The following is a 23650-nucleotide window of genomic DNA, read 5'->3' on the forward strand; positions in this document are numbered from 1 at the left end:
CATGTGTGTGTGTGTGTGTCTTGGCATGCTCCATTTTCAACCTGATCTTTGCTGACCTCAGCCCCCCAATGGTGCTCCGTGGTGACTTAATTACAACATTCCAAGTTCTCTAGGCTGCCTCCTGCTGCTTCCCCTCCCTAACCTTGCAGGGCTGGGGGGGTATTGTTAGTAACAGCTGCTCACAGGTGCAGGGCTTAGAGACCTGCAGCGTCTTCTGCAATCATTAACCCCTGCGCTGCTCCCAAAAGGTCCTTGCTACAGCTGGCTGCCCAATGCAGCAATTGTGTGTAGTGGTGGGACTCTAACACCTAGCCGGGGAAGTGGCTGTACCATCAGCCCTGCATGCAGAAGATCCCAGATTTTTTAAAACAATTTATTATTATTATTATTATTATTATTATTATTATTATTATTATTATAGATTTTCTTGTTTTACAAAAGTGTTTGCAATGTCTCTCTCGTATTCGCCCCCCCCCCCATGTAACATTTTTACAAATCAGTTTCATTTGTCGAGACATTAGGAAGAATAGGGGGAAAGAGGTGGGGGGAAAAGATGAGTGGGGGTGGGGTCGGGTGGTGATGTTTCTATTTTACTTAATATATGTGGGGTTTGGTGTCAGCGTTGCTTGTGCAGGTTCTCTGCTGCTCACGTGTGTTCCTTTGGTGGTGAGAGAGGTTGGGGTTGGCCTAGGGTGTGGTTGTTCATTTGTGGTTGGTTGTGGTGGTCTTTGTTTTCATGTGTGAGTGGGGTGGGTGGGTGTTTTGGATCAACTTAGCCATATTGATTTGTATGCTGTTGGTGGGTTTTTGTCGTTGTCTTGTTGGGCTGTGTATGTGATAAAGGGGAGCCAGATTTAATCCCCAGTCGTATCTCTAGGTAGGGCTGAGGAATGGCCCCTCCTGAAACCCTGGAGGGCCGCTGCTGTCCGTTGACGTGCAGCTGTTTCAATCCAAGAACCTCTTTTCCTCATGATCAACCTTCAAGTGGGGAAGCACATGCCAAGAGTTTTATAACTTAATCATAGAATCATAGCATTGGAAGGGACCCTGAGAATCATCTAGTCCAACCCCCTGCAGTGCAAGAATATGCAGCTGTCCATTATGGGGACCGAACCTGCAACCTTGCATACATAGTTCTCTGCCTCCCTATTTTATCCTCACAACAACCCTGTGAGGTGGGCTAGGCTGAGAGGGAGTGACTGGCCCAAGGTCACCCAGCAAGTGCCGTGACTGAGTGGGGATTTGAACCCTGGTCTGCCAGGTCCTGGTCCAGTACTCTAACCACTACACCCCACTGATCCTTAGTTCTTGGCCTGCCAGCATGTACCACTGTGCACATGGGGCGTGCCTGATACGCACCTCCTTCTCTCCTCAGGGGTCCAGCGGCAGGTTGTGCACTGCATGGAGAAAGTGGCTGGGATGGTGGAGGAGCACTACTGCAACGTCCTTAGCCGGCCGGACGACAAGCAGAAGAGTTGCAGTGAGGAGCCGTGCCCTGCCAGGTCAGCTCAACTCCTCTGCATCTAAACCACAAGAACATAAGGAGAGCATGTTGCATCAGGTCAATGGTCCATTGAGCCAAGCATCCTGTTCCCCAATAAGTATGAAAGGAGCCTCTTAGAATCACAGAATTGTAGAGTTGGAAGAGATCCAAAGGGTCATCTATTCCAAACCCTTGCAATGGTCATGCTCCCAGAGTTGGACGTCTAATTGCTCTTTCCCTAGCCTAACCCTTGAACTCCTTATTAGACACCAAGAGACAACAGGACTGCGCAAGGTGCCCCGACTATAAAATTGGAGATATCGAGAGAGATATAGCCGCACCGGCAACATATCTCTTCTTTCTCGTATCTAGAAATGCAAGAAGGGCCTTTACACTTGCCAGAAACTCGGCTCTTCCCTCGCCGGTCCTGGAAGGCAGCTTTAGAAAAGTCCCGTATGCTCAGAGACTTTGCACCTGTCCATTGGGAGAGATAGGAAGCCCAGAACACTTGTTCTTTAGATGTACCTTCTATGAAGATGCACGTAGTAAGACCATTGATCCCCTACTGGTGAGGCTCGCTGACCTCCCGCAAAAGCAAAAATTTGACCTTTTCCTGTTAGGCAAAGATCAGAAGATGACCTGGATGGTCGCCAGATTCTGTGTACAGATCTGTAGGCGCAGACCATCTCCCAACTTAAAATAGTCCACCATGAAAATCCCCAAACTCGGTTCCATGGGTGACTCTGGGTCAACCCCCTGGGATAGTTTATTGTTGTACATTGTTTTTAAATTTATTGTTGTACATTGTTTTAAGTGTCTGTTTTACCTCTGTGGCTGTACCCCCCAAGTGTGTTTTATAAGCTGGTCTTCGACCATAATAAATTATCTATCTATCCTGCTCACTCCCTTCCAGGTGGTGGGCTGGCGAGTGGCAGGCGTGTTCTGCCACTTGTGGGGACACTGGGCTGACGAAGAGGACCGTCCTCTGCATCCAGAGCGTGGCACTGGATGAGCAGCGGGCTCTGCAAGCCAGCAAATGCCAACATCTCTCCAAGCCGGATGCCACGGCCCCCTGCAACCGAGAGGTCCTCTGCCCGGCTCGGTGGCTGGCTGGCAATTGGTCCAAGGTGAGGAGAATCCGAGCACAAAAACCCTTGCTGCGAGTCTTGGTTCAATCCACAAGGGCATCTCCAGGTAGGGCTGGGAATGGCCCCTGTCTAAAATCCTGAAGGGCAGCTGTCAAATCAATTATTGAGCTAGATGGACCCCATGATCATTATAAAGCAGCTAGCTTCCTACCTTCCTCCAGACAGGAACTGGAGGATTCTCCATTGCATAAATAACCATGGCTTTTGCAAATTTGGCAAAGGCCAACACTGTACTCTGAAATCCAAATGCACTTGAGAGCAAGCCCCACCAGAGATCTCGCTAGGTCCTTGGGAGAGGACAGAGGAGGCTGCCCAACATCCTTGGCCTTGGGCAATCCGGGTTTTCCCTCCCAGGGTCCGTACAGAAAGACTCCGCTTTTAATGTGGCTGGCAGCGAGTCACATGTCCTTGTGGCATGAAACTATTTTCGGTATGTGGGTTGCTGGAACTCTGGAGAAAGGTCAGAAGACCTCTTATCTGCTCAGCCGCAACAAACATCCTTCTTGTGCTTTGTTTCTCCCTGTTAGCAAATCCCCACTCGCTCTTTTCCCCCTCAGCTAGGAATCTTGCTGGGATGAAGGGTGGTACTTGATGGGAACCCCAAATAGAAACGACCTATGAAGTCACTGGGTGCCAGCCCCCTCCAGGGTCACCCGCCAGCCCCCCAGCTGTCTGGGTTTTTCCATGCAAGCCAAGCTTCGTCAGGAAACAAAGATGACCTGAAACTGAAGAACGACGGCTGGGTTTAGATTGAGCTTCTGTAGTGGAAAGAGCAAATGACCTTGGATTATAATGATTTCTGGCCCTTTTTTGCATGAACCAGCCTTCCCCATCCTGGTGCCCTCCAGAAATTTTGGACTACAACTGGGGCACCAGGTTTGTTTATTTACTGCATTTATATTCCAGCGCCCGTGTCTCCAAGGAGCCCAAGGTGGGGAATACATGGTTCTCTTCCCACCTTCTATAATCCCCACCAGAAACCTGTGAGGTAGGTTAGGCCAAGAGGTCATGGCCAAGTGGATCCAGTGGTACCTCGGATTACATACGCTTCAGGTTACAGACTCCGCTAACCCAGAAATAGTGCTTCAGGTTAAGAACTTTGTTTCAGGATGAGAACAGAAATCGAGCTCTGGCGGCACGGCGGCAGCAGGAGGCCCCATTAGTTAAAGTGGTCTTCAGGTTAAGAACGGACCTCCAGAACGAATCAAGTACTTAACCCGAGGTACCACTGTATTGGAAACCTGGTCTTCCAGGTCCTAGTCTGACGCTCTAACTGGTGGTTCCCAAACTTTTGGGGGCCACCAATCCCTTGGTTTTATAAGCCCTTCCCCAGTGTTCCCTACCCTATAAAAGGCATTATTAGAATAGTGGTTTGCATGACCCACTAAGGAAGACCATAACACAATTAAATTCAAAGCAGTGACAACTAATTGCACACACACACATATATAAAATCAATTAAAACTATTTAGTTTAATTACTACAACAAAATTGATGGACAAACCATTGATACCAGCTTTTTCAAATCTGATAATCATTTACACTTCCTGTTCCCACTTGCAAACACTTCTTAGCAACCTACCTAGGTAATCCCATTGTCCCTCGGGGGAGCTACCACCCACTTTGGGATCAACTGCTCCAACCACTATACCACACTATCTCTCTTGGAGGATCAGAACATAGAGAAACTACCAGCACGGTGTTGGCCATTGATGTCTCTCACACTCCTTATTTTCTCTCTCCTTTCCCATACAGTGTTCGGTCACATGTGGAAGTGGGATACAGCATCGCCTGGTGTACTGCCCCAATAATACCAGAGCCAGCTGTGATCCGGGGCAAAGACCAGCCTCTGAAATTGCCTGTTCGTTGCTGCCCTGCTGGAACAAGATCGAGAGCATCTTCCCAGACTGGTCAGGCTCTGGTTCCTCGAGCCGGGAGCTGTACAATGAGATCAATTTCATCCCAAGCCACCCCATCCCTCGATTCAGCCCTTTGTCACCCAAATCTGAAGACCTCAATGCCATAAGGGAAGAAGACTTTTCGCCCGGCAACAACAAAAAGGGAAATGTGTTTGTGGATGATTTTTACTATGATTACAATTTTATCAACTTCCATGAAGATCTGTCTTACGACCCAGCTGACGCCAAAGGTGGTGGGAGAGAGGACTTGTTGCCGGATGTTGGGGTGAAGAAGGTCAGCAACGTGAAAGAGGACCCTCAAGAAATGGCTCCTGATTCTCTCTCTACTGTAAAGCCAGAGATGGACCATGGAAGCCCAACATCTCCAGCTGTTGGTCAGAATAGCAAAGGGGTAACCAGTGGGTTTCAAGAGCATAGCACTGCTGTCAGTTGGCATGGTTCTTTGGGTACAGCCGTTGCTGTCTCTCCGACCTCCTCCATGGCAGTTAACGTGAAGGAGAACCCACCAGCCATTTGGGGAGATCTTCCTTCTTCCACTTCTGCAGCTGCAACGGATTTCCCTTCTGGCACCAATACCCATGTCAATCGTGCCCAAGAAGACACCACACATTGGGAAGGGAAGGTAGCAAACACGGCCCCCTCTGTGATCTTCCCTTACTTGACCCTCCTGACTCCAACCGTACCTTCTGTTGAGGGCAGCCCCAGTCAAGACCATGACTTTAGCATTCACAAGAGCTGGAAGGAAGACGTTGGAGGCTCAAAGGTCCCATATCTCAGCACCACCGGAGACAATGGCTTGTTGGGCCGTGGAGAAGGTGGTGGTGCAGACCGGGCCATCGTTGATCTCAAAGATGACGTTGGTGATGGACGCAGAATGGAAGAAGCCCTGGTTAGGACAGTTGCGGCAGGAACTGCAGAAACAGCATCAAAGGGGACACATGGGAACTTCATTTCTCCACTGCCTGGTCCTACTGAAACCACTCTTCACCTTCCAGCTCAGGTCCCAAGCGAGACAAGCAAGAAGCTTGATGATGGTGTGAGTCCGTACGACGTGGCAAACAGCAAGAGCCTTGCGGCAGATGCACAGGACCTCCAGCACTCTCCTGCTGATGTAGTCAAGGCCAAGGGCGAGTCTCCCTCCCTGGAGCCCCCACCCACCTTTGCATATGAGCCACCTGGGCTTGACAGCAATACGGTTGAGAGGCAGCCCCCTTCCAGCCGCGTTCTGCTCATGCCACACAGTCCCAACTCACTGGGGCGGCAGCTGCCGACTGAGCCGACGTCCTTGGAGTGGGGGCCCTCCTCCTCTGGCTCTGTCCCTTCCATGCCACCTGCACCAAGGCAGAAGGAGGAATCTGTTGGAATGAAAACCAAGTGGGATGCTGAGCATATCCCTCCCAGTGTGGGGGACCAAGGACTCTCTGGAGGCAGAAATAAAAGTGCCCCCCATGGGGCTCACTGGATGTTTGCAAGCAGCCATGGAGGTCTCGGGCCCAGGCCCACGACTGCAAGGCACCAGGAGGAAAAGGAGGAGAGGACGCTCTCGGTGGCTCCTCCAGCTACTGTCGCAGCTGCTCTGAATGCCAGCTGGGAAGCTGGAAACTGGAGTGAGGCAAGTTCCTGGCCGGAAGGAGAGGATACCTGCCGTTGCAGGGAGTTCTCTGCTTGGCTCTGAGCCCCTTGGCACTCGGCCTGCTTTCCCCAGAGCTCAGCTCTGCAGAAAGTGGGAGGGTTTGGGTCATACTCTTGTCCAGAGCAGGGTTAGCCAGCCCGGTTCCCTCCAGTTGTTGTTGGGCTGCAATTATTTTTATTTATTTGTTTCATAAAATGTACATATTGTTTGATTGTAAAAAAAAAACACCCAAAACCACAAAGCAGTTAAAAAAATAAAACTACTGACAAGAAGCATTAACAACAATAATTAAAAACTTCTTAAAAGCTTTTAAAGTCTAAAAACAGATCAAAACTCTCATCGACTTTCTAAGCAAAATTGTTTAGACAACAATCACTGGCTATGCTGGTGGTTGGGATTTTATTTATTTGCTATTTGTTTATGTATTAAATTTATATTTCTCCCCCTACCTTCCTGAAGGGTGCCTAGATTGGCTAAAAAACATAAGGGGAAAGGACATATGCAATATATAATAGTTAAAATGACATCATACCTTCCAACATTTCTCCGTTGAAAATAGGGACATCCTATTCAACAACAACAACAGCAATATTCCTATTTATACCCCGCTCATCTGACTGGGTTGCCCCAGCCACTCTAGGCTGCTTCCAACGTACAGTGTATAAAAAATAATAAAACATTTTTTAAGAAAACTTCCCTATACAGAGCTGTCTGGAAGGGAGTTCCAGAGATGGGGGTCCTGACAGATAAAGCCCCTTCCCATGTTCACACTGCCCTTTCCATCCAAGGGCGATGCTGGCTATGCTCTGCCGCCACAGCTGGAGGCATCAACACTTTTGAATACCGGTTGCTGGAAACCACTGGAGAGGAGAGTTGCTCGGGTCCGATTGGGGCAGCTGGTTGGCCACTGTGAGAACAGGATGCTGGACTTGATGGGCTACTGTCCTGATCCAGTTGGTGCTTCTTATGCTTAAGAAGCTCCCCCAACCTGATCATAAACAGCAAGTTGGGATGTATGGAGTAAGGCTCTCCTTTAAGTACGCATCTTTTAGGGCTCTGTATACTAGCACTGCAGTCCCATGGACTGCAAGAAGATCAAACCTATTCATTCTTAAGGAAATCAGCCCTGAGTGCTCCCTGGAAGGACAGATCCTGATGCTGAGGCTCCAATACTTTGGCCACCTCATGAGAAGAGAAGACTCCCTGGAAAAGACCCTGATGTTGGGAAAGATGGAGGGCACAAGGAGAAGGGGACGACAGAGGACGAGATGGTTGGACAGTGTTCTCGAAGCTACAAACATGAGTCTGACCAAACTGCGGGAGGCAGTGGAAGACAGGAGTGCCTGGCGTGCTCTGGCCCATGGGGTCACGAAGAGTCGGACACGACTAAACAACAACAATACTAGCACCAGTGCCTTGAATTGGACACTGTAGCTCACTGGCAGCCAGTGCAGGACTCTCAGATCTGAAGCTGTAGTCCAACCACCTCTGGACGGCACCTGCAGACCCTCCAAGTGTCCCTATTTTCCAGAGACAGTACCAGATTTACAGAAGCTGTCCTGGTTTCTGAGTTTATCCTGGAATGTGTCTCTTTTCTTTAGGATGTCCCTCTTTCCACCAGAGAAATGTTGGAGGGGACGTCTCTATTTTGATTGGAGAAATGTTGGAGGGTATGGACTAGGGTGTCCCTATTTTCATCAGAGAACTGTCGGAGGCTGTGCACCTTGTTGGCTACACCTGGTCTAGAGGAGGTGGAAGGGAGGGGGGTTGCAGGTGCAAAGAAGACCCTGTCTTGGGTCCAAGGTTGTCTTTTCAGACCACGTGGCCTCTTTGCCTGTTGGGACTCTGGTGATTGCAAGAAGCTCCAGCAGGCGGTATTAGAAGGCAGTGGCAGATGGGGATGGGCAAGAGTTTGGGCCACTGGGTAGAGGGGCTGGAGAATCTTTTTCAACTCAAAGGTTGCCTTCCAGGGGCCACATGCTGGTAGTGGGCGGGGCAATAGGCAAAAGTGGGTGGGGCAACAAGTATGGATTTTTAAAACCTCTGTAGGCTATCTTCCCCACACATTCTCACCCTCCTCTTTATCCTCCATCCAGACCATCAAGAAGCATCCCCAGAGCTCCAGCTAGGGCAAAATACTCAAGGAGGGTGTGGAGCAAGGCCAGAAGGGGTGTGGCTTGGGGAGAGTCAGGAGGGCCAGGCGGAGAGGACCGGAAGACCACATTTGAGAGGACCTGAGGTTCCCTAGCCCTGCTTGGAGAGGCAGGAAGTGAAAACCCAGCTCCGTCGAATTACGGGGACTGAGGAGGCCTGGGTGCTAACAGGGCTTCCTCTTTCTTCCAGTGCTCCACCACATGTGGCCTGGGTGCCATTTGGAGAACAGTGCGCTGCAGCACAGGGCAGGAGCAAGACTGCAGCCCAGCCCGGAAGCCCATCCCTGCCCGGAGGTGCTACTTGAGGCCGTGTTCTAGCTGGCGCGTCGGGAACTGGAGCAAAGTAGGCAAAACTCACCTCAGGCAACGCCCTTTGCCAAGGAGGTCTCTGGGGCTCGTCTTCACACACCCCTCTTGATCATTTTTTAAAGTATTTGCTCCATGTTGCGTAGCAGCAGGCTGCACTTGATGACTTCCAAAGTATGTTCCAACCCCAAAATGCAGTGACTTCAACTGGAGCCAAAGCCTCAGATCTTTGCAATTTAACAGTGGGTAAGGGAAGAGGCAAGGGACACGGGTGGCGCTATGGGTTAAACCACAGAGCCTAGGACTTGCTAGTCAGAAGGTCAGTGGTTGGAATCCCCGCAACGGGGTGAGCTCCCATTGCTCGGTCCCTGCTCCTGCCAACCTAGCAGTTCGAAAGGACGTCAAAGTGCAAGTAGATAAATAGGTACCGCTCCGGCGGGAAGGTAAACAGCGTTTCTGTGTGCTGCTCTGGTTCGCCAGAAGCGGCTTAGTCATGCTGCCCACATGACCCGGAAGCTGTACGCCGGCTCCCTCGGCCAATAAAGCGAGATGAGCGCCGCAACCCCAGAGCCGGCCACAACTGGACCTAATGGTCAGGGGTCCCTTCACCTTTAAGGGAAGAGGCATGGAGGCAGGCCTAAGCCTGCTGCCCCTGTCCGCTTTCCTCCAGTGTGCCATTGAGGCAACTGCCTCAGAATGCCTTAGGGTAGCGTCGGCCCTGGCGGCCAATTACCACGGATAGTCTTATCCTCCGTGATAGCCTTGACCTGAGGCCACTCCCTGCCTCTCAGGCTGGCCTACCTGAGAGGGGCCTGCCATGGGGGGAGGCCTACCATGGGGGGACGGGACAGCAGGGAATTGAATAGGTAGGAACCAAAACAGGCTCCTTTTGAGAGCAGCCAGTCTGCTTCCGAATATCCCTCCACTCCACAACGGACAGGGGCCAGCTCTCAGTCGGCTTCTCTTTGCACTATTTGGCACCCAGTGCTCCAGGACCTGTGGAGGTGGTGTGAAAGTCCGGGACACCCACTGCGTCGACAGCAGGGACCAGCGGCCCCTCCGCCCCTTCCACTGCCAGGCTGTGCTGTACAAGCCCCTCACCCAGATGCCCTGCAATAGCAAGCTGTGCCTCGGCTGGTACACCTCTACCTGGAGAGAGGTGAGTCGGGGGTAGGGGGCAAGCAGAGAGGGGAGGAGGCTGTGAGCCCAACCCAGAGCTCCCTTGTGCTGGGGTGAGGTGTGGACGTCTTGCTCCAATTTTTCTTGCTGCTTTCTTACCCCAGATTTGAGTAGGCTGCAATGATGATGATGATGGTGGTGGTGATGATGTGTGACTTGGATCTCCACCCTCTGTAGCATCCATTCGTTTTTACCATAATGCTGAATGGAAAATAAATTCCAAAGACAATGAATGACCCCCCCACCCTCACTTGTAGTTATTGTAGTTATTAATTATTTACAGTATAGCTGATCTTAACCCCCCGACAGGGACTCAAGGTGGCTTCCACAAATCAAAACAACACAAATCAAATACGAAAAAACTAAAAACAATTGTTGAAAAGTAGCTGAATTAAGAACAATATAAAAATAAATCTGTTAAAATACAGATTTAAAAAACAAAACAAAGCACCACAGCTCTCGTAAAAGCCTTTTCCTTAAAAAAAACCCAGTCAGTTCCCAAAAGCCTGTTGGAATAAAACAGTCTTCGCTGGATCATGGAAGGACAGCAAGGAGGGAGCCCATCTGGCTTCTCTAGGGAGAGAGTTCCAAAGCCTGGGAGCAGCCACCAAGAAGGCCCTCTCCTGTGTCTCCACCAAGCATGTCTGTGAGGGTGGTGGGACTGAGAGAAGGGCCTCCCTTGAAGATTTCAGAGCGCAGGCAGGTTTGCATGGGAAAAGACGGTCCTTCACATAGCTTGGACCTAAGCTGTATAGGGCACTGAATTGTAGTTTTTCTACTGTGCCATTTCGGTTTAATAGGAATGTCTTCTGCCAGGTGATGCTTCCTGAGATCTGATCTGCTTTAGCAAATACATTCTCTCCCCAAAGACTTGGAAGCTCCCAAAGAGCAGGAAATGCAGGCTGCTGCTCCACTGATGTGCCTTAAACCAGGGGTAGCCAACATGACGCCCTCCAGATACTATTGGACTGCAACTCCCAGCATCCCTGTCAACTGGGGCTGGTTGGGAGTTGGAGTTCAACATCTGCTGCCCCGGCCCTGAATGGACCTCCTTACTCCACGGGAAGCCCAATAAGCAGACAAGCCCATGGAGGTTACTGTGTGGCCTCCCACTCCTGTTTTGACTGCCATGCTTGCTCCTTGGCTCAGAACTAGCTTCTGCCCAAGCACCCGCCTGCGTCCACTGTTGTGGGTTGGTGGTGCTTCCTTCTCAGCTGACTCCTGCCTGTTTCCTGCTAGTGCTCTGAGCTGTGTGGAGGAGGGGAGCAAGAACGCCTGGTGACCTGCCCGGAATTTGGACGGTGCGATGAAGCCCTCCGCCCAAACAACACCAGGCCTTGCAACGTCCACCCCTGCACCAAGTGGACAGTGGGATCCTGGGGGCAGGTAAGCCAGGAGTCCTTCTCCTGAATCCCTGGTGGGAAGGAATCCAGAATGCTTTTGATGATTGGAAGTTAGGGTGCTACCCCCCCTTCCTTGGGGTGTTCCAGGGCAGGCTGTGGCTGGGTGGTCTGAAGTCCTTTTTGATCTCTTTAGTGCACGGCCATGTGTGGGGGAGGCATCCAGAAGAGGCAGGTCAAATGCATGAACACCAAGACTGGGGAGGTGGAAGAAGACAGCAGCCTTTGCGATCACGAACCATGGCCGGAGAACACGCAGAAGTGCAACCCCCAGGACTGCAGCCCCAGCCCACCAAGTAAGTGGTGGGGTGGGATGGGCGTGTCAGGGGCTCGTCCTACACTCGAGTAGGACCCTGGCAGAGACACATGCCTGACTGGCATGTTCTCTCCCTCCTGGTTGTTCGTTCGGAAGCTTCAAAAGCTTTCTTCAGCCTGAACATCACAGCGACCGATGCCAACAGACATCAGCACACTTAGGGACCTGCAGAGTTTGCGCAGTTTGCGTAACAGACCTCAGCAACTCAGCATTTTGGCTAATCTACTTTATTTACATATAAACACACATGGAGCACTGCAACATGGCTCCCTCTCTTTCTAGCATCAGACAGCAAAGAGAAAAAGAACAAAGGACAATAGTCCCACTTCACAGAACACAGTAACACAAACATCCTGTGTCCGTCACTTCCCACTCTGTGGAGTCAAAACATACACCGTCATGTGATAGACAAAAATCCCATGACTGCAATCATGGAGCAGGAATTCTAACAGGGTGGAGGGGTGGGAGAATTAGAGATTCTGCAAGACGTGTTAGCAGTGAGGACACAAGAGTCTGGCCTCTGGCCACGGAACTGGTAAGAACCAGTTTAGGAGGAACCTAACCAGATATTAGAGTGAAAAAACAGCTGCAGATAAGGTACAAGGAGGGTTCTGTACATTCAGTAAAAGCTTTATATTGAGTCAGTGTTTTCAAGGAGCATGGTTAGATGAAGAGATGGCGATGTGCTGGGTGGCAGAAGTGGTTGGCTAGAGAGTAAAGCAGCCAGGATGTTGCATATTTCATATATGGGGCAGGGGGTGTTAGTGGAATGTTCTCACAGACACTTTGGGGCTCTGTCCCGTACTGCATTACGGAATAAAGTCTGACTAATAGGCAGTTTGGTTTGAACCCACAAAGGGAATTTTCTCCCACAGGAGTCAGGGGACTCAGCTATACAGCTGCAAATATAATGGTTTAAGTGCCACTAGAAAAATTCAATATATTTTTCAAAACTTTTTTTTAAAAGCATTTTCACAGTGTTTTTAATATGTGTCTAGATTCCACCAGAGCCACAGCAACAGGGGAAAGGTAGTCAGCTCTTTCCCTGCCACCCCCATGCAATTTACCTTCTTAAGGGCTGAGGCCTGGGTAAAAATAGAAGCAATTGGCTGGTGCCTTAAAATAGATGGTGTTGGTGCCAGGCAGGCCTCCCTGCAGAGAGCATTCCATAAGTGTGGAGCCACCACTGAAAAGGCCACTTCTCCCATCGGCCTTAGCCACTCAGTGCAAAGAGTACATGTCGATCTCCTCCCAGCAAGCCCCTTTGGTGCAACCCCCCTCCACCCTCCCCACTTAGAGGTCCAGCACCACCTGCCTGCTTCTGGTCCAAAAATGCAAACTATGCAAACGCTCCCGAGGGCCTGATCCAGCATAGCCTGTAGAATTGTCCTGGCTGTTGCCAAAAGATTACACTGGTTTTCTGTGCAAGGGCAGGGCACAGGAAATGTTAGCCTTGCAACAAATGCCTCTCTCCAGAAGAATACTTGTTACTCATGGTAATAGCGCTGAGAGATAAAGTGGGAATACAGATCCTGCGGTGATGATGGATATACAATGGCCTTGATGTATAGGGTCATGATTTCCCCCCACATAAACGATGCAAGACAATGTGAGGGAATGTGGAGGGCTAAAGACTCTGGGTTTTTTAATGGCCTATATTTGGTTTATGGCCCAGGGCAGGAAGCGCTGATGGGAAAGAAAACATATCCTGCTGAACTCTGGAGGGAGGGGGAAAGTCTCGTCCGCTTGCCATATGAAGTCAGATCCTTGCTAAAGCTGCAGGCCTGGGCACAGAGGTGTCCGGTCCCTTTGGTCTTTAGTCCAGAACCCCAGGCAGGCTGCTGCAGAGTGGTCTTACGTCATAGAATTGTGGAGTTGGAAGGGAGCCCAAGGCTCATCTACTACAACCCCCCAATATGGGATTCACAGCCTTCTCGTGGAGCATTAGGGAAAATGATCTGCAAAATAACCTCCCAGGATAGAAACACAACAAACACACTCCTTGGATTCCTAGCAGCTATGAATTTGTAAATGAACTCAAAACAGCTGAACATGTTGAAAACTAACACCACAGATTTGTATAAGGGCAATTCTCTTCCCCTCTGTCCTTATTTTTATGTTTATGTTCTGAAACTGTTCTGGAAACCCAGCAGTGTTACACTAAAATGGTGTTTGGGGTTGTGACCAGGTAAAGAAAAGCTTCAGGAACCAAACAACTGAAGTCTCTGGCTTCTGCTATGGCTGTGTATGCATGACTAAAGTTGCCGCTTCTGCAAGGGGAGAACTGGTGAACCTGACAGGCACCGTATGAATTTCAGCCGCCCCTTGCTTCTTTACCCCTCTGAAGGCATACCGTATTTTTCGCTCTATAAGACATACTTTTCCCCTCCTGAAAAGTAAGGGGAAATGTGTGTGCATCTTATGGAGCGAATGCAGGCTGCGCAGCTATCCCAGAAGCCAGAATAGCGAGAGGGATTGCTGTGCAGCGATCCCTCTTGCTGTTCTGGCTTCTGGGATTGAGAATTTTTTTTCTTGTTTTCCTCCTCCAAAAACTAGGTGCGTCTTATAGAGGTGTGTCTTATATGGTCTGGTGTGTCTTATATGGTCTGGTGCGTCTTATAGAACGACAAATACGGTAGCTTCCAGAAACTGATAATTAAATGATCAAAGCAGCGGCTTTGAAAACAATTAAGAACATAATAAGAGCCTGGCTGCTGGATCAGGCCAAAGCATCCTAGTCTAGCATCCTGTTCTCACAGTGGCCAAACAGATGCCCCAAAGCCCCCAGGGCAACGGCCTTCTCCCACGCTTGTTCTCCAGCATTCTAAGGTAGACTGTCTCTGTCTGTGGAGGTTCCATTTTAGGATTCATATTAAACGAAGAAGAGCTTGGCTGCTAGGGGGCCCATCTAGTGCAGCATGTTCTTCTCGCAGTGGCCAGCCAGATGCCTCTGGGAAAGTAGCCTTGGACTGGGCGGGTGAAAGGGGGAGGAGGCAATCCCTGCTTGCAGTGCCCCCAGTGTATGGGGGAACATGGTGGGAGGCCCAAACAGGTGCACAGAGGACTCTGTCCGCCCCCCGCTCCCAGGGGTGAGAAGTCAGTGGTGATTCTGCTTATAGTTTATAGCACAAAAGTGATGATTGTGTGGCATTAGGAGCCGCCTGAGTGGAAGCAGGCCCTTTGCCCCAGGTGGTGATGCCTCTCTTCCCAGCATCCTGCCTCCCTTTAGGAAGTGGGAAGCGTCAACAGCAGCAGCAGCCCATAAACCCATGCTGGATTCTCTGTGTGGAAGATCAGGCTATTAATAAACTTGCTTCTTATCAGCTGCAAAAGGCTAATAAAAATGTAGTAACACAGAATGTTAAGAAGGAAGCGCAGTGTGTGTGTGTGTGTGTGTGTGTGTGTGTGTTACACTGTGCAGCTGTGGCTTGTCAGCTTCCTCCAGTTCAAGACTGAACAAGGAGCCAAACTTTATAACTAACAGGGATAAATTAACTGAAAGCCATGAAACAAGATTGCGCAAATCACCAAAGGAGGATCCTTCAGTCGCTGCAGAAGCCCGCTTTCCCCTTCCTGTCACAGGGAAAAGTTGTTGCTTTTAAAATGCACTGAGTGAAAGCATGTGTACAGGCACATGTGTGTGCAAACTGGTTTGCATGTTAGGCTGAAAGCCAAACAGCTTGGAAACATACCTTCCAACTTTCCCCGATTCAAAACCAGGACACGCAGCTTCCAACACGTTCTCTGGGGTGAATCATGTGACCTACGCCTCACTCTCACCCCGAAAATTTGTGGGGGGGTTTGGGGGGGGACACAGCTTGAGATTGTAGCACCCAAAATGACTACTGAGATCTTGTGAGGGGAAAAAATTGGATGTTCTGTGTCCCCCCCCCAGGGCATTTGGAAGGTTGTAATTTTGGGGGGGAACAGTCTGGCTGGCTGAAATCGCTGACCTAGTCAGACAAGTTTCTTAGTAAGACAACAACCTTAGCTGGCCACTTAAGTGTCCTCATTGGCATCCCAAAAGAATGAGATGGGTTAGAAGCATAGAATTGTAGAATTAATGAACCCCTGTGGTCATCTAGTCCAACTCCCTGCAACACAGGAATCTTTTGCCCAATGTGGGGCTCGAACCCTTGACCCTCAAATTAAGAGTTTCATGCTGTCCTTACTGAACTATCTCAGCAAGAGCTACAACTAGGGGGTGGGGTGGTGCCCTCCAAGCTGTAGGCCGTTCCTCCACACTCCTCACCTAGCTGCTTTGTTGGAGATCAAGAGCCAGTGTATATATATATATATATGAGTGAGCTGGAAGCAGACTGGTGGCTGGAGACACGTAGACATGATTGCTCTGTGCTGGATACAAACCTGTGATCAGTGGAGATGCAATATCTTTTAGAATCACATAATTGGAAGGGACTCCAACTAGTCCAACCCTCTTCAGTGCAGAAATCGCAACTGTTGGGGTGTTAATGCCATGAGTCCTTCCATTTTATGCTCAGGTTAGTCCCTGTAATGAGCCACTTGACAGCGATCATTTATTGAGCGTCCTGTATGTGTGTGTGTGTGAAGAGGTGTCTTGCCCTGGGAGAAGGACTCTCGGCTGCTAAGATTGGCAGAGAGACAGATGCCGGGTCCTTCCTGCAGAAATAGCTCCCTGAAAGAGCCCTCTTGAAGGCCGGAGATAAGAGGCCTTGCCGAGAGTAAGCAGGGCTCCATCAGAGGCACCAAAGCAATATTCCCAAGGCGTTCTTCTCCGCAGCTTCCTGTGGCATCTTTCAGGCGGTGCTCAGAGCAGGAGCCGATGGTAGCAGTCAAGGCAGGGCAGGGGGGCAGAGAGAGAACATCATCCTCTGCAACTCTTGGCTAACTCCGTGGCTGTGTTTCCTGACTGCTCTAGTCAGGAACCAGTTCCAAGGTACAGTTCTTCCTCCCTGGAGGAATCTCCATGGAAACATTTGAGTCTAATAATGCAAAATCCAAGTGCAAAATCCATCCAGACAAAGGGACGGAGGTGATTTTGTGTTCAAAGGGGATCCAGTAAGAGCCAGCTCAAGATCCAGGAAAGGCAGAAATGTCTCTTTACAGGCCTGGGGGGCTCCTCCAGAGGATAATATCCACTTGCTCCCTTCCCCCAGTTTGCCCCTTTGATGCTGTAGGAGGGGGTGTTTGGTGGGGCTAGCTGTAACCTCTGACACAGTGATGTCATTGTTTGCTGAGCTGAAAGAGACCTTTGTGGTCAAACTAGACATTCTTTCCCCCGATTCCTTGCTGCTCCTTTCTGTCTGCGTTGCCCCAGAGAGAAAAGGGTCTGCAGCTCAGCTGCCGCCCCTGCTTTGGGACCCCAAAACTCTTAATAAAGCCCCGAAGACCTTTGAATTCTCCTTTGATGTGTTGTAGAAATTAGAAAGCACTGCCTCCACTTTTGAAACCCCTTTCTGTGGTAGCATTGATTGGATTTATAGCCCATCCTAGTCCAGAGGTCCAGGGTGGGTAACCGACAGGTGCACATTACAAAGGCAATTAAGATCAAAGGCAAAGCCAAGCAAACGACTTCCAGTCTGCTACTATTTTGCAGGTGGCATTCAGTTGCATACTAGCAAATTCAAATTGTGGTGGCGTTGCTGACACTTATTAGTTGTCCTTTTTACGAAAAGTAAGCTCAAAGTGACTTAACATATACTGCAAAAATGAAAAGCAATATAAAACTAGAACAAAACGAAAGCTAACAACTTTTGTATACATAAACGGCATCCTAGCACGTCCCACCCACTGAAGGAGGCCGCAGGATCTGAAACGCTCCAAGTTAAAAGCCGATTGACATGGATTTGGCTTATCTGCACTTATTTGCCCCGCTCTTTCAAGGCACAGGTCCACACTTTAAAGCTCGATGTCCAAGTTTTTGTGTTTTTTTGCCCAGAGCTTTCCCTGGTAAAACCTGCTCTTTAGTGTTCAGTCAGAGCAAATGTCAGTTCAGGTTTTCCATGGATTGATGTTTGTGCCAATGGAGCACTAAAGATCGAGTTTTTGCAGGGAAAGCTCTGGAGCAAAAAGGGGGGCGGAACTCGGAGACAGAGCTTTAAAGCACAGGCTGTGCCTGGAAAAAGCAAAGGGAAGGGAGGTGTTGATATGCCCTCTGTTATGTAGCAAGCCCACTTTCTCCCCAGACTTTGGCTTTTGGAGTAAGGAAGGCGATGGGGAAATACTCCAGGAAGTGCTCGAATCTATAACATAGAACCTCTCTGCAAACCAGGATGGTTGTGCATTAAACAGCAGGTGTCATGTCACTTCCCCACAAACGCTATGCAAACAAGTGAGGATGAAGGCACAAGAAGCAGGTCATCTGGAAGTGACTTGGAGTAGGTATCTGACAAATCTGACACACTGACAAATTCAAATGTGTAAACCCCCTTGGGTTCACATGTGAAACTTACGATGTCCCTGATTCTGAGTCCATGATCTCAGAGGGGAGGAGTCAGCCCCTTGGGCACATGTGCCCAAAATTTCAGATCAGTGGCCTGAGGGGGGCTATTTAGCATCCAGCCTCCTGTTCTGACAGTGAACAATATCAGGAACTAGAGTCAGGAGTAGGTCAGCAATAAAAACATTGAATGAAGTTTACTCTTTATTCAAAGAAACCAGAAGTGCAGGCCTGATGATCACAGTAACTCTTCCCAGTAGGTCTTGTCCCAATGAGGCAGTTGCAAGGACCCTGCTCTCTTTCCCCCTCTCTCTAAGGGTCCTTTCCTGGTTCCTTCCCCAGCAACCTGAGGCTCCCTCTTCATACCTCTTCTGGTTCTAGGAGACCAGGCAGGAAGGGGAGCTTGTCGCAGCAGGAGGGGGAGACCCCCTGGCTTCTTCAGCAACCTGCCTCATTGCTGCTGCTTGGCCCCATCCCTTCCCAGCCTCCTCTTCTGCCCCTGATTCTGGGCTTCTCTCTGCCATAGCCTCTTCCTGCTCACTAAACCCTGTTACCTTTTCAGCTTCCGACACCACCTCCACCTTCTCCTTCTCCTCCTCCACCTCCTCCTCCCAGGCTTCTCCCTCTGACCACTCATCATAGTCCCACCACCAGTACTCTGGTTCTGAGTCTTCTTCCCTGGGGGGGGAGGGTTCCCCAACTGGTACCCCATTCCTCTGCATCCATCCAGTCCTTGACAACCAGCCAGATGCCATTATGGGAAGCCCACAAGCAGGACCCAAGTGCAAGAGAAGTGCTCTTCTCACTTGTGATTCCTAGTATCTGACCTTCAGGCCTCAACTCTGGAGAAAAAGCACAGCCACTGTGGCCTTATGCAGATAGCCTAATTTTCCATGAATTTGTCTAACCCTCTTTTAAAGCCATCCAAAGCAGAGGCCATCACTATATTTTGCAAAGTTACAATGAACTATGGATCTGTACCCTTACATGCAGGGATGTTTTTTCCTTTTTTTACACAGATTGCAAGGAGCAAGCACAATATGGATTAAGACCATGGGGGTTGTTTTCCCCTTTGATCTGCACCCAATCTGGACTGGTCTCCTCCTGCCTGCAGTTTGCACTGGGGGGAACCTCCAGTTGGGAAAGGGTTAAAGCCCCCAGATCCCCATGCTGAGGTCCTGGTCCATGCTGGCATCTTCTGGAGGGAATGAAAAAGCATTTAACAGTACCGCTAAGTAGCTAAGACATTGCCTAGTTTGGCTCTACTGCACACTTTTTAAAGCTGACCCGGCAATTCCCTCTCTCCGAGCTGCCTTTTCCTTATCTAGGAATGTGCATCAAAGTTTGTTTCTGTGACCCTGTGAAAAAATTCAACCTCTTCCCTCCGGGCTTAGCAGCAGATTTAGGAGTAAACCTTCTGAATAATATCCAAAGAGGGATTTGATCCCATCGAGACCTTGTGAGTTTCTGCTGAGTATGATTTGGCACGGAGGGACTCAACCAGCCCTTAATTAAAATATTCAGTTTGCTTCGCTGTTGAGCATTATGCTTTTAAGTTGCCTGTCTGGTGGGGGGGACGGGACGGGACTGGAGAACAGACGCTTACATTATCAGCTGCAAAATATCTCCTCCACACGAAAAGCTGCCAATGTTTGTTCCCCAGTTGGAGAAATTCCATGTTGTAAGGCTGGCCTATCGGTGCTGGCCCCAGAACCACACAGTAAATCCTGTGGATTGTAGCTCTTCTTAAATGGGCAAATGCTTCCGATGTCCATAGCTGTCCCAGCGGCTTTTAAAAATGGCAGGTAAAACCTACAAGTTCTTGGGATCTAAAATTAATGGGTTAGGAGTTTGTATGTCTCCGTACCTTCCAACCACCCACTGATTAAAATCAAGATGTGTGGCTTTCAGTGTTGTGCTCCCATGCAAGCCAGCTGGGGCTTCCTCACCCCAGCTCCCTGTCTCTGTTTCCAGCAGCAGCTCCCTCAGCGCCAGACCAGCATCTCCTGTTCCTCCTCTTCCCTGTTATCATCCTCATCTTTGTCAGCTTCGTCTCCTTTGGTGAGGGCATGGCCAAGCAGGAGGCATGGTGTCTGGGCCTGGCGGAGGCGGCCCAGCTCCTCCCTCCACCTCCATGGGCACCTTCTTTTGAGTGGGAGTCTTTTGGTGCCAAGCTCTCATGGAGCCAGCTGACTGGCGTGAGAACTTGGCACCGAAAACAGGACATCCAATCGTGATTTTGGCGTGCACTGGTCAAATCTGGACTGTTGACAGGTATGAGTCTCAAGCCAACAATCTACCCAAGGCAGTATCCACAGACCTCCCAAAAAGTAAACCCCCTTCAGATTATAATGGTGACCCAGTGACTACCTTCACACCCTGTTGGCTTCCAGATGTTTTGGACTACAACTCTCATCAGCCCCAGCCCATGTGGTCATGCTCCCATCATCCCTAGCTTCATGCAGCCATGCTGGCTGGAGCTGATGGGAGTTGCAGTACAAAGCATCTGGAGGGCACCAGAGGCTGGAGAAGGTTAAAGGTAAAGGTACCCCTGCCCGAACGGGCCAGTCTTGACAGACTCTGGGGTTTGTGCGCCCATCTCACATCTATAGGCCGGGGGCCAGCGCTGTCCGGAGACACTTCCGGGTCACGTGGCCAGCGTGACAACGCTGCATCTGGCGAGCCAGCGCAGCACACGGAACGCCGTTTACCTTCCCGCTAGTAAGCGGTACCTATTTATCTACTTGCACCCGGGGGTGCTTTCGAACTGCTAGGTGGGCAGGCGCTGGGACCGAGCGGCGGGAGCGAAAATAAACTTCCTGATGTGTGATTTAGGGGCAGAGAACTTGAAGGTATCCTGTGGCTGATCAACAGCCTGATGCAGTACAAGGCAGCTTCCTGGTTCCAGCCCCCGACAGGAATAATCACGATCTGCAGCTGGAAAACTACAAAGGCCTGCTCAGACTAATCTGGAGAACAGCACCAGAGCAGCTGCAGTCGAGGCCTGGGTGATGTATTGATACATCGTCCAGGACTGGTTTGAGGGTCAGAGCGCAATGGCGCCTTCATCCAGTGGTAGATTGTGGTTGGGCCTTGGTTACCTACTTCTTCGTGGGGCTGGAACTGATGCTGGATGTTCCTCCCTCTGCTTTTCACAATGTATCACTATATTGTGATGTTTAGCTGGTGATACATCATGATGTTGAGAAGCCGATATCGCCCAACCCTACTCATAACACTAGAACTTGCGGACGTCCGTTGAAGCTGAATGTGGGAAGACTGAAGACGGATAAAAGAAAGTACAGTCATACCTCAGGTTACAGATGCTTCAGGTTGCGCATTTTCGGGTATGGGCGTGCCAAAACCCGAAAGTACCAGAACAGGTTACTTCTGGGTTTTGGCGCTCGTGCATGCTCAGAAGCGCTAAATTGTGCTTTATGTATGCACCGAATCGCAACCCACGCGTGCACAGACGCAGCGCTGCAGGTTGCGGACGCTGCGGGTTGCGAACGTGCCTCCCGCACGGATCACATTCGCAACCCGAGCGTCCACAGTACAGTGGTACCTCTACTTACATTCACCTCCGGTTACGTATGCTTCAGGATATGTATGCAGCAAACCTGGAAGTATTTTTCCAGGTTTTGCCATGCACGCATGCGCAGAAGCGGCACCTCTGGCTATGCACACCTTGGGATCTGACCGGAGCTCCAGAATGGATCCCGTGCACAACCAGAGGTACCACTGCACTTCTGTACGCAGTGCATAGTTAACCTGTGAAACTCCCTTGCACAGGAGGTAGTGATGGCCTCCAACTTGGATAGCTTTAAAAGAGGATTTGACAAATTGATGGGCTCACTAGCTGTGATGGCTGTGCTCTGCCTCCACATCTGGAAGCAGCAATACTTCTGAATACCAGTTTCTAGAAAGGACAGGAGGGGAGAGGACTATTCGGATCCTGCTTGTGGATTTCCCATGATGGGCATCTGTTTGGCCCCTGTGAGAAGAGGATACTGATCCAGCAGGCTGCCCATCCAGACTGCTGACCTGTTTGTTGCATGGGTGTGTTTATAAAAACACACCAGACCTTTTGTATTTGTTTTCCAGGGTTAGGCTACAGCTGCTTTGCCTTTTTGTGCAGGGTGGTGCTATTCACTCACAATACTTGAACACTGCAGGAAAATAAACTTCCTGATGTGTGATTTGCAAAAGCGAGGGAAGGTTTATCCTGTGATAGAGCAGGCGAGCCAGAGGTTTAGAGGTCTTAACCTCTGACCTGTGCGAGGTCATGACTGCTAATCTCCATGGACTAGGAAATAGCTCCTGTGTTCCAGACACTTTTTTTATCAGCAGGCAAAAGAAACCTCTCTCTTCAGCCATTGCCTTGGCAGGGGGGGCTGCCTAATTCTCTGGGGGGGCTCCCAGGGAGACTTCATTGTGGAATTGGGGTTGCCCACACATGCGGGGTGTTTTGTTGCAGTGTCTACTCAGCATCATTGTCGTAAATAAACACACACTCCAGCTATTTAATCCTGATTGCCTTTCTTGTCCCTTGTACAACCCAATAAGTTAAAAAGACACCTCACCAATTACCCATTTGGAATTGTTGAACGGCCCATTTGGAATATCAAGCTCCTGTCTAGTAGCAGTTCGGGGCTATTGTGGCCGCAATACACACCATCCATTGAAAGCACATGACCTTCCCCAAAGACTCCTGGGAACTGCAGTTTCCCTTTCTCAAAGCCATCTCCTCAGCCTCCCCGCCCCCAAGTAAGAACCATTTTCAGGTGCATTTTTCAGACTGAGGACGCCTGGCATGGCAAAGAGCTGAGCCTCATGTCCTGCCTTTGGGGTTACATGGCTTGCACATTTGGTTTGTTAAGCGTCTCCTAGCAACTCCCAGCACCCTGCACAAACTACATTTTTCAGGGGTGAAAAAGTATGGTCGTTAAAGTGGTAAAGGTAAAGGTAAAGGGATCCCTGACCATTAGGTCCAGTCATGGCCGACTCTGGGGTTGCGGCGCTCATCTCGCTTTATTGGCCGAGGGAGCTGGCGTACAGCTTCGGGGTCATGTGGGCAGCATGGCTAAGCCGCTTCTGGCGAACCAGAGCAGCACACGGAAATGCCGTTTACCTTCTCGCCGGAGTGGTACCTATTTATCTACTTGCACTTTGACGTGCTTTTGAACTGCTAGGTTGGCAGGAGCAGGGACCGAGCAACGGGACCGCCGACCTTCTGATCGGCAAGCCCTAGGCTCTGTGGTTTAACCCACAGCACCACCTGTGTCCTAAAGTGGTATAAGAGTGCTTTAAATGCACAGTGTGGAAGGGATGCTGGAGGAGCGCTAGGCGAGGAACTGGCTGCGTCAGCCCAGTGCTCAGTGAGCTGTTTATGAGCTCTGAGCCTTGGGAGTGATGGGAAAGAGAAAGTGATCATGAGCTCATTGGAGGAGCTGAGCGCCTTGCCAAGCATCCAAGCAAGCCTCCTGGTTCCCATTCCACATCACTGAGCAGCAGGTTAATCCCAGGCCATTCCTCTTGGCTGTAAATGATTAGCGATGGGGTGGGGGTGGGGTGGCCTCACCTGGTATCGCCTGAGATAATGGGCTAAGCAGAAATTCACTCTTGTGCTGGAGGGGAAGCCTTGTCAACCGATGGTCCTGGCTCTGTTTCCACTGCAAGCCTTTACATTGGA

At 50.1% G+C, this 23650-nt stretch overlaps 1 protein-coding gene across 2 annotated transcripts in view; it reads left to right on the top strand.

Annotated features, from left to right (window-relative positions):
• The window catches only part of ADAMTS7 (ADAM metallopeptidase with thrombospondin type 1 motif 7), a 79434-nt gene that overhangs the window by 50886 nt on the left and 4898 nt on the right, over positions 1-23650 (top strand). For both annotated transcript variants that reach the window (XM_082198242.1, XM_082198241.1), the window contains exons 17-23: positions 1376-1502; positions 2397-2610; positions 4387-6162; positions 8527-8679; positions 9628-9801; positions 11061-11207; positions 11358-11517. In XM_082198242.1, coding sequence (XP_082054368.1) covers positions 1376-1502; positions 2397-2610; positions 4387-6162; positions 8527-8679; positions 9628-9801; positions 11061-11207; positions 11358-11517 — 2751 coding nt within the window. The remainder of the gene's footprint in view (positions 1-1375; positions 1503-2396; positions 2611-4386; positions 6163-8526; positions 8680-9627; positions 9802-11060; positions 11208-11357; positions 11518-23650) is intronic.

This window comes from Podarcis vaucheri, assembly GCF_965113315.1.
Source record: "Podarcis vaucheri genome assembly, chromosome: 14".
NCBI lineage: Eukaryota > Metazoa > Chordata > Lepidosauria > Squamata > Lacertidae > Podarcis > Podarcis vaucheri.